The sequence below is a fragment of the Mastomys coucha genome, unplaced genomic scaffold (assembly GCF_008632895.1).
Source record: "Mastomys coucha isolate ucsf_1 unplaced genomic scaffold, UCSF_Mcou_1 pScaffold15, whole genome shotgun sequence".
NCBI classification, from domain to species: Eukaryota; Metazoa; Chordata; class Mammalia; order Rodentia; family Muridae; genus Mastomys; species Mastomys coucha.
Genome location: NW_022196897.1, coordinates 7448879 through 7459147, shown reverse-complemented (window position 1 = coordinate 7459147; position 10269 = coordinate 7448879). Strand labels below are relative to the sequence as shown.

Sequence of the window (10269 nt, the reverse complement as noted above, 5' to 3'; positions counted from 1 at the left end):
ATGTTCATGTCCTGAGCTTAGGATCCAAGCTTGCCATTACTAATACATAAAACTGGCACAGCAGTAGCAGAGAATATGAAATAGAAAGAACTGAATACTGCATTTCCTTCTTCAAAGACAGTAAAATAAGCACGAAGCCAAGGGTACATGAGCAAACCATTCAGTCCAGACAACTAAAAACCATCTCATACTCCGGCACAAAAAAAAAAAAAAAAAAAAAAAAAAAAAAAAAAAAAACGTGTGCCCGTAAGAAAGGTTCCTACTAACACTTCACATGAAAAACATCACTCTGCCTGAAAAGATGGAGAAATAATATACAGCTGAATTAGCATTTCATTGGCTGAAGGGAACAACCGCCCTTGTGTATTGTACTCTATCTCACTACCATGTCATCTTAGAAGCTGTGTCAAAATCCTCTCACTTTCCGGTGGAAACCTATGGCCACGGATTCTGATTTGAAAACACAAGTAACCTTTTCAAGTCAGTAAACGGCTTAAGGATACTTTGAGGAACATCACCCACTCCACTTTCTGGTGTAGGTTCTCAGCATCTCCAATGTTCACAAAATAAAGCAGTGGCTAGCCGCATGATTCAGACAGCATTTGTTCCTGACCACATTATGGAACCAGTGGGGACAAAACAAAACTTTGCCTAAACCTCTAGAGATCCACAATTAACATTTTAATTTCTGATAATTTGTTCTTTCCTTGATAACCAACATAAGCCTTCCAAGCATGTAGTTAACAGATTCCAGTGTCTGCAACTGTGCTATCTAAGCAATCTACTGAAAATAAATCCGAATTAGCTATTGTTATTCTGCAAGATACCTCACAGCCAGCATTACAGACACAGATAGGTATGGTCTTTTAATCTATTTGTGTTGCTAGAACAAAACCCTAGAAACTGGGTTAAATATAATAGAAATTCATTCCCCTTTAGAGGATAAGAAATCCTTTATATTTCTTATAAAGGTCAGTTACTTAGATAGCGGCCATGAACTGCAGAGGTCCAAAAAAGGCCTAAAGCTAAATCTTCCAGCCCTTTCATGAGGCTTATTTAAGAGGCCAGAGCCCTCATGCCTTAATCTCTTTCCAAATGCCCCATCTAGTGGGAATTGTGATTTCTGAAGGGGGCATATTTATATCATAAAATGCATTTTAGAACTAAGTCTGTTTTAAAATAGATCCTCATTGCCATGACAACCAGATTAGGTAAATTCTGGACACCACTTTGGCAACTCTTTAATACAAAAGAGTCTATGCCAAAAGAGTGGGTCACGAAGTATAACATTTAATTAGACTTGGGCTGCCGAATTACACTTCCTTGCTCATTAGTCAATAGGCACAGATAAAATTTGACAGAATTACAATTAGAAATAATAAGAGCAGTTTCTTGAGTCATTCCACCTTTAAATTATATTTCATTGAGACTTACCCTTTGATATGACTAGACTTTCCCATTCATGTGAGAATTTGGAAAACCTCTCAGGATTCTGGGACAATTTTACACTTGAAAAAAAAAAGTGTACATTTAAAAAAAAAGTTCTTAAGAGACTTGGCTACTTAAAAACCACTCTACCCAGAAAGATGTAAAAGTATACATTTTATTCATTCATTCCATCAGCTGAGAACTGCTATATTGTACAAATACATTATTGTACAAAAGAAATCACAAAATGTTACAAAATAAAAAAGTACAAACTGCATTACTTAATAAATACACTAAAAGTAGTTAAAGTGGCAACATAGATTTTTTTTTTGGTTGAAAACACTGTTTGACCCAGCAAACCATACAAGCGGTTTATGTTTTTACATAATACAAAGTGAATTCTATTTTGCCTTTTGGAAGAACTTTAAAAGGACAGAATATTAAGACAATAGCCTCCTGCTAAAAATAATGGTTGAAACCAAGAAGCTGTATGTATGGAGGCTGAACTCACAAAATTTCATAAATGCCTTTCCTAAGTTGATGAATAAAAAGAACACAATCGAGACCACCAGACAATCTACTCTATAAACATCAGAGTACAGAATCATCATTCTGCCGTCAGCAAATAGCAGACTTCTATTCAAGTAAAGCCTGGTACTGTCATTTAGGGGAAAAAAAAATCGTCCCAAAGCTATCCCTTCCCTAACTGTCTTCAAAGCAGACCATTTCTTAAAAGAAAATAACATCATCTCCCAAACAAATCGGTTTGTTTCATCAAAATGGAATGGGCTAATCATCTGGTAACATAATGTGTCGATATCCATTTGAAATAATTAAGAATTGTGAAACATTTCAACAATAAACTAACTACTAAATCACAAACTGAAATAAACTTCATAGAAAGCACTTCTCTGGATTCTGCTTAAAGGCCGTTTCTCGCAATTGGAACACGTCATAGATGAAAGTACACCCATTTTTAAAAATGTGCAAAAATACATTTTTATAGAAAATAGACTACCAGGAATGAACAAATTCATACCGTGAGACATCAGCTTGCAAATTAAGTAGCGCTCACTTTATACAGCAAATTATAAATAGCAGTAGGCTCACCCAAAGCTATCAGGAAACATCATTCAGGTGCCCAGCAACCTGCGGCTCTGAGAGGACATTCAAAAACTGATTAAGGCATTACACCTAAAGCCAGTCTACTAGGAAATTGAAAGTGCCATTACCCTAATTAGAGTTCGTGTGGTTCTCCCAACACTACCGATGTACGCCATTTCCCCCAGCTTGTCGGGTCCTCAGACTTTTCAAGAGCATGCATTTTGTTCAATATACATTTTGGACAGGGATATGGCCATGGACTTGGCAAGTTCTTCATCGCGTTTTCTCTGCATCTGGGTTTGCTTGCACCAACTGTCATACTCTGGGTTAGGATAGGAGTGGTCAAAAACAGCATCATAGTGTCCATTGCTGAGCCAACTGAGCCAAATACTGGGCCTGAGAGAATCCTCGGGGCCTAGGTAGTGGATCATGGTAGACACGGTGGGGCTCTCCAGCCTCCCTCCAGTCGTTAAGTGTATATTCACATTCAGCATCTGCCCCATGGCCAGCAATTCGGGGTATCCGGCCCACGCCCCATCTTGGGCAGCAGCGATAATAAACTCCCCCACGTCGCCCTCGATGAGGGGGCTGAAGTGGTCCAGGTGGTCCGCGATGTAGTGCACGGTCTGCTCCCGCAGCTCCCGGTGCAGGCTCTGGTCCCCGTACACAGTCTTGCTGACAGCTCGGTAGAGGCAGTTGCCGTCGGGGATGATGTGGAACCGGTACTTGTTCCTCTGCCTCAGGTACTTGTCCTGCCTCTCCACCTCGGCCAGGTACAGGGCTAGCTTCTCGTCCCTGGGATCCGCCCGGGGCGCGCCTACGGCCTCGCCTTCGCCATTGCGGGCCGGCTCGCCGCTGCTCCGTGCGGGTGCGGGGACCGAGTGAGCCTCGGCTTCGGGATCTTGCCGTCGGTGCGCGTCGGTCCCGGGGGCGTCGCTGCGACCGCCCGCCCGGTCCCAACCCCGGGGACTGCGCTCCGCCCGGCGCTCCTCACCCCACGGGCCGGCGCCGGGCTCCGGGCCGACGGGGACCGGTGCGGGGGCCCGGTGCTGGGCGGCTGCCAGGGCCTGGCGGTGCTCGCTCAGTCGGAAGTTCCTGTCGGGCGCGTCGCGGGCGGCGTTCGGGGCCGCGGGCTCGTCGGGCCGGAGCAGCTCTTCCAGCAGCCAGGCGGAGGAGCCGCGGCGCGGCGGCGCGGGGGCCGAGGGTGGCGGCAGCAGGAGGCGCTCGGCGCCCAGGGCCCGCACGGCGATGTGCGCGGTGGACGTGAAGTGCGGCGGCAGCGGCGGCTTGCCGCGCGCGCCGGGCGGGGCGGCGGCGGACCCGGACCGCTCGAAGCAGGCGGAGAAGGCGGGCATGGCGGCGGCGGCGGCTTCGCGAGATTCGGTGGGCGAGGCGGGTGGGCGCTCTCCGGTGTCCGGCTCTGGGGAAGCGGCGGCGGCGGCGGGGCCAGCTGACTGCAAGGAGACCTTGAAGGCTGCGGCGGCGGCGGCGGCGGCAGGTGGGGCGGCGGCCGTGGGGCCCGGCGTGCCCGCGGGGAAGTGGGTGCACACGCTGCTGTAGAGCTGCATGGCCGCGGCCGCCCGCGGCCCCTTATAGCCGCGAGCCCGGCTCGGAGACACACCCTCGGGCGCAGTGCCCCGGAGCCCGAGAATAGCGCTGAGCTCAGCGCCGCGGGCCGCCGCGTCAGGAGCCGCGACCCAATCCGTGCTGCGCCACAGCGCGCGGGCGGCCCGAGGGCACCGGAGGGCGCGCGCTCGGCCCGGGACTCGGGCGCCGGCCGCGGCGGACGGTTGGAGGAGCTGCCGGCTCAGACGAGCGCCGCCCGCCCACCAGCAGGAGTGCAGCGCGCCGATGGGAGGAGGCGGGGCCGCGCTTGTTTACCTCAGGCCGCGCGGCCGCGTCACGTGGTCCCCCAGGAATGCGCGCCCCATTCAAGCGGGGCGGCCCCGCCCCTCAGCGGCGGCCTCCTGGGCGTGGCCGGGGAGGGTGAGGCGCGGGGCTGGGCTACGGACATGCGCATTGACTCCGGTTGCTGGCTGCCTGCTACCTGGGGAGCAGGTCTTGGGGCTGGGTCTACGTCCTGGCGTGGGACGCCGTGGCGGGACCCGCGTTGCTGGGGCAGACAAATAGGTTGGAATGGCGTGTTTCTAAAAAAAAAAAAAAAACAACTTCCGGACTAGGGACGGAGCTCTGCCTGCAGTGCCAATGGCCTTCACCAACTTCTTGAATTATTTCCTCAGAGTCCGGTCTTGCTGAGCGGCTAAGCAAAAATCGACGTTCCTGCACACCGCTAACTTAAGTCACCTAGGAAATGCATGAGCGAAAGGAAGGCTTTCAGACAGCCTTCCTCGGAATACCAAATGACATGCCGCTTAAAGCCGTTTAAAAGTAGATCGCGGCTGCTCAACTTTGAGGCAAGGGGCACACAGCCTGTATTCTGGAACAGCATAGCAAAATGAAACAACAGGCTGAACTGTGCTTTCCTTTGCAAAGGAAAGCCAGAGTGTTACCAGACTGGTACCTACTTGCAGTAACAGTAGCTTTTGCCTTATTCTGAGTTTCAATCCAATATTAAATTTAGTTTCCAGATATACAAATTGAATTGGAGGCTACTTCTTGGTATGGAAAAACAGCCTGCAGGTTGTGCTACGTGAGTGCCACCCTCCCACTGGGATGTAATTTCTGCTTGTTACTAGGGGTCCCTCATTGGGGGTTCTTAGGCTCCTTAATCAAATAATTTTAAAAAGCTCAAAAGGAAGCGTGAGGGCAATTTTACTAGTGTTTCAGAGGGTAGGCAATCTGCTAATCTTGGCAGGTGGCCAGAGAAGGGAGGGGAAAAAAAAAAGTCATGCCCTTTTAAGTTAGGACTGGAAAAGTCAGGCTAGCAGGTTCAGCAATGGAGTTTGGCCAGGTAATGGATGGTGTGACCCACCTATCAAGACTGGAATGGGTGTATTCTAAAACAGATATTTGTGTCCCCTCTTATTTAGCCTATTGGAAAAAATGGACACCCCCCCCACCCTGTACACCCTTATGCATGTACACACATACACAATAAAATTCCTCCTACGGAATCTATCTCCTGCTGGGAGGAAAAAATAGCTGAACCCCTTGAGGCAGCCAGAGAAGAGACTTATCTTGTGGAGATGGCCTTTCAGGAGAGATTTGGAGCTGAGAAAGGAATGGTCTGCAGACCACATTTGCCAGTGTTTAGTTAGGCATAGCTTTTGTTTTGTATTTAAACCTCATCCTCAGGAAACTCAAGTCCAAGACAGAATTTGTGGATTAGTAAGATCTCTTTGTTGTCCCACTTTCCAATGTGGCTACATTGAATAAATTCCCTTTTTTTTTCCTTCATTAATTTGGCACTTTTAGCTGCCTTACTGAGGTAGGGCGGCGGAACTTGAGTCGGAACCCGGTTTGTGACCCATAATTCTGGTAATAGTACCTTTAGAGAGAAGTAAAACAGCACAGAGTGTTCATAAAAGCATGCCTGGTATCTTCAAGCAAACAATGCAGAAGAGGAAATTACCCTTTTCTGAATGAGAGCTCAGAAGAGACGGAAGGCCAGACCACAGCGCTCTACGCAAGAGCAAGCCAGTGGCCACAAGGTAGGCAAGGTGTTCTAGGGAGGGAAAGTATACTATCTTATTAAATGAAACATCATTCCTCCTCCTCCTCCTCCATTACATAGCTTAACTCTATACTGCCTGCATCCTGGGCTGGACACTGAATGCTCAGATTCTATTCTTTTGACCAGGAGAAAGTAGCTTTATCTTAATGTTCTTTAATAAAATGTCCACCTTTTACCTGGTAATTTAAGTGGGAAAGAAGTACTTGCCTTTGCCTGTAAGTGCTGGGGAGGTGTATTCTAGAGTTCTGGATTCCTAGCACTTGAGTGAAATGCATTCTTACTCTGCTTCCCTTTTATTCTCCAGCACAGTCCTAGCCATGAACTGGAACTGATGGCGTTTACTGAATGAAGGATAGATGGAAAGTGAATTCTCAAACTTCCTCAGATGCTAGCAAAGTCAGAATTCCCATCTAGGTCTCTTGGCTTTACCCAGGGCTTTCAAGGACTCACTGGGTCCTAGGGACTGTCAAGTGTTCAAATGTTCCAGCCTGCTATGTGAGTTCATTGAGGACAAAGTAAATGATTGCCTCCATAAGGAAAGCTGGATCTTACCCCTGACTTATTGGGGATCTATTGCTCTGCCTTTAAGCATGTTATTCTAAACTTTTAGTAACTGAAGTTGTGAAACAAGATAATAATACTGACAATAAGATCATCTTCAAATAAAAGTTACTTAGTAAATGTGTGGCTAACTGGGCTAGCCAGCAGAACAAGAGCCTGGAGGGAGATAAGGAAAACATGGAAATCCAGATCTTCAAGGAATCCATGGCAACAGCTTAAGATAAACACAAGAAAGCAAAACAAAGTGTGCCAAGTGCATGGAAGGCAGATGATGAATCCACTGGACCAAGTTACAAATAGGCACAAAGGCTGAAATGTCTAAGCTTTGACATAGGGCATTGCTTCTCTTCTAGTTTGCATGAGCATAGTAGAGTGTGCAAAACTATATATTCACTGTGAGGATCAAGATTCTACATATAGTATTAGGCAGGCCTCCATGGAAACAGAAAGACCAATGATTCCATTCTGGAAATATATCTGTCTAGAATATCATGGTGGTGTGTAGAAAGGAGGCAGAAGTTTCAGAAAAACAAGATTCCAGACTAGTGCGTATTGTTTAATATACTAGAAAACAAGAGATATCAGCAATTAACAACCAAACGGTAGCAAAAAGAAACCCAGTGTGTCCACATACACATTGGATGAGGTATATTATGAGAAGCATTTATTGAGTCCCGACTATGCTGCCAGTTACAGAGGACTCAGAAACAGTCTTTCATGCCTTCCAGGCAGCAAAATCCTACCAGCAGAGGGATACACACAATCCAATCCTAACACTTCTGTCCTACAGTGTATACACTGAGAGCCACCAGCTCACTGTTTCTTGCCTTCCCTACTAAATGAGACTTCAAAAACACATCAAACTTCCATCTATTCCATCTACAAAAATAACTGATTTTATTATATAATTTCTTTAAAAGCCTACTATGGAAAGAGATGGTGAACCCACACTTCTAAGTTCTAAAACTCACCACAAGCCTACAGTCATGCAAGGTTTTAATTGTAAAAGTGACTTTTAATTATGGTTTCAGAGGCTTAGTGCCTTCACCTACTAACCTGGGCCTCGTCCTGGAAGCTTCTAGCCTCTCTACAATCTTATGTAGACCTAGAATGTTTTCAGCCCCTGAGACTTACTACTGAATAAGTTCAGCCCTAGTTCTTTCTGAATTCTTCCTGGCTAGTTCAACTCAGCTGTTCAGGCTCAAACTCTTCTCCAAGCTGACTGACTCAATCTGGCTTCTTTCTTGGGCTTTGACTGAATTGCTCTGCTTGGCCTCATACCAACTTTAGCAGCATGTTCTAATTTTCTAGCTCCTCATTCTTTGGCTCACTCTGTCTCCACCTGTGTCTAACTTGTTCCCTATCTGCAATCTGTGTCTCTAACTGTCCCAGTAAAACTGCCTCCTCCCTCTCTCTACACTGCTCCCTCAGGTATCTTCTTTTTCCTCTTTCTTCTTGTGAGAGTTGGGCATATCCTATTCTGTCAAATCTCTCTCTGATTCATCGCTTTGTCTGCCACTCAGTTGGACATCACTTGCAAATATGGGTGCTTCCTTCTACAAACTAACTTTACCTTCATTGTTTGGGATTAAAGGTATGTACTAAGGGTGTGTCTGTATTCCAGTTAGAAGGACTGAAGGTGAGTGCTGAGGGCTGAGCCACATCAAAACTAGAAACAGATGATTTCAGTAAATAACACAATTGCTTAGGTTTCACAGTATGATCAAATATCCTGCAACACTTCATGGTACTTTCTTGAAGACAAACATGGATCAATGGAATAGAATTCATAGTGAAAAATAGTCTTAAAAGTTCATACATTTAAGGTCAATTGACTTTTGTTGTAAGCATTTATAGTTTATGTTTATCTATATGCCACATGTTTGTAGGTGCCCATGAAAATCAGGAGGGTGAGATCCCCTGGGGCTGGAGTTACACATGATAGTGACCCACCGAATCTTGGTACTGGGAACCAAGCTGGAGTCCTAACCACTTAGCTATCTCTTCAAGCCCCTCAACTGACTTTTAACAATATGTTGAGACAATTCAGTAGAAAAAAAAAAACTAGATAGCTACATGCAACAAAATAAATTAGACTTCCTTTCTCATAGCATGAGCAAAAATAAAATTCCAAAGACAACATTTAAGACTATAAAAGCCCTTAGAGGAAATGTTTGGCATAATTTCCTATGGCTGTGAGTTAAGTAACAGTTTCCTAGGTTTAACACTAAAAGCTTAACTACAAGAGAAAGGTGTAGATATATTGGGCCTCATGGAAATTTGAAGCACTGAGTCTGGGGAGGTCATAAAGAAAGTGAAAGAACAACCTAAAGAACAGAGAATATGCTTACAAGTCATATATCTGATAGGGGAATTGTATCCAGAATATACTGTGTATAGAAGTTACATAGGACAAGAATAAATATTTCCTGAAACCCAGTCTTGAGAAACTAATTGCAATGTATTTTCCCAAAGAAAATAAACATATAGCCAATAAACACTGCAGCAGATGCCTGGTGTCACTGGTGTTCAGGAATGTACATGAGAGCCTCAATACAACCATACTTCACACCCGCCTTTGATGCTGGATCTGGCATTACTCTCAGTGACAACTTTGTAAAGCTTATTTCCTGGTAAGACAATGAATATGGCCACAGCAACAGGGTGGTGGACCTCTTGGCCACCAAAGGGTAAGAAGCCATGAGCCACCAATCCCAGCAACAGCATGAGAGGAAAAGAGAGGTCCTTGGCTGCTGGGGAGTTCCTGTCCCAACTCAGGCCCCAACACCAAGAAGCCAACACTCATCTCCTCTCACAAAAGAAGGGGGGATGTAGGGAGCCCTAATCTATTGAATAACCCCAATAGTATACTGCACAGCTCCCCTCCAAAAGAAAAGTGGTTTATTTGAGCTATAGTTACAGAGGATCAAGTACAGTGCATGCGACTGTAATAGCTTTTATATGACAGATGGCATCACAATGGCAAGTGTACATGCTCAAGGAAGACATCCCATGGCAATGGAGGAAGGCAGATTAAGATGAAGGTGGCAGTAATGACTTCTTGACTGGCCTCACCCCTCTGCACATCATCACTCCGAGATCCATGTTCTCAACACTTGAATCCTAGGGGGACATACTAAAACCCTTACACAGTTGCCCATAAAATCCAGACATTCTGTTCCCAGAGAAATGAAAACATATGTATCGGTATTACAACTTGTCTATCCATGTTCACAGTAACATTATTCATAATAACCATAAAATAGAAACAACCAAACCATCCATCAAGCAAAGAGCAGATAAACAACGCGTGACATATGCACATAATGGGATACTAAATCAGTCATAAGTGGAGCAAGGTACTGACGGACATAGGCTACATGAACGAACCTTGGAAACACACCGTGTTCATTACTTCTCTCATTTCTTATTCAGGAAACAAGAGTTGGTTTTACTTTGGATTTGAAAGCATACAGCCATTCTGACTGGTGTGAGGTGGAATCTCAGGGTTGTTTGGATTTGCATTTCCCTGATGACTAAGG

The 10269-nt window shown here is 45.7% G+C and overlaps 1 protein-coding gene across 1 annotated transcript; it reads right to left on the bottom strand.

The window, feature by feature from the left end:
• Positions 1-1586: 1586 nt before the first annotated feature.
• Otud1 (OTU deubiquitinase 1) lies at positions 1587-4507 on the bottom strand. The gene has a single exon (XM_031369122.1). It carries the CDS (start codon positions 4098-4100, stop codon positions 2739-2741), a length of 1362 nt encoding a protein of 453 aa, XP_031224982.1. The 5' UTR covers positions 4101-4507; the 3' UTR covers positions 1587-2738.
• Positions 4508-10269: the final 5762 nt, after the last annotated feature.

Coding starts and splice junctions, on each gene's coding strand:
- Otud1 (XM_031369122.1), bottom strand. CDS start 4,100: ATGCAGCTCTACAGCAGCGTGTGCACCCACTTCCCCGCGGGCACGCCG.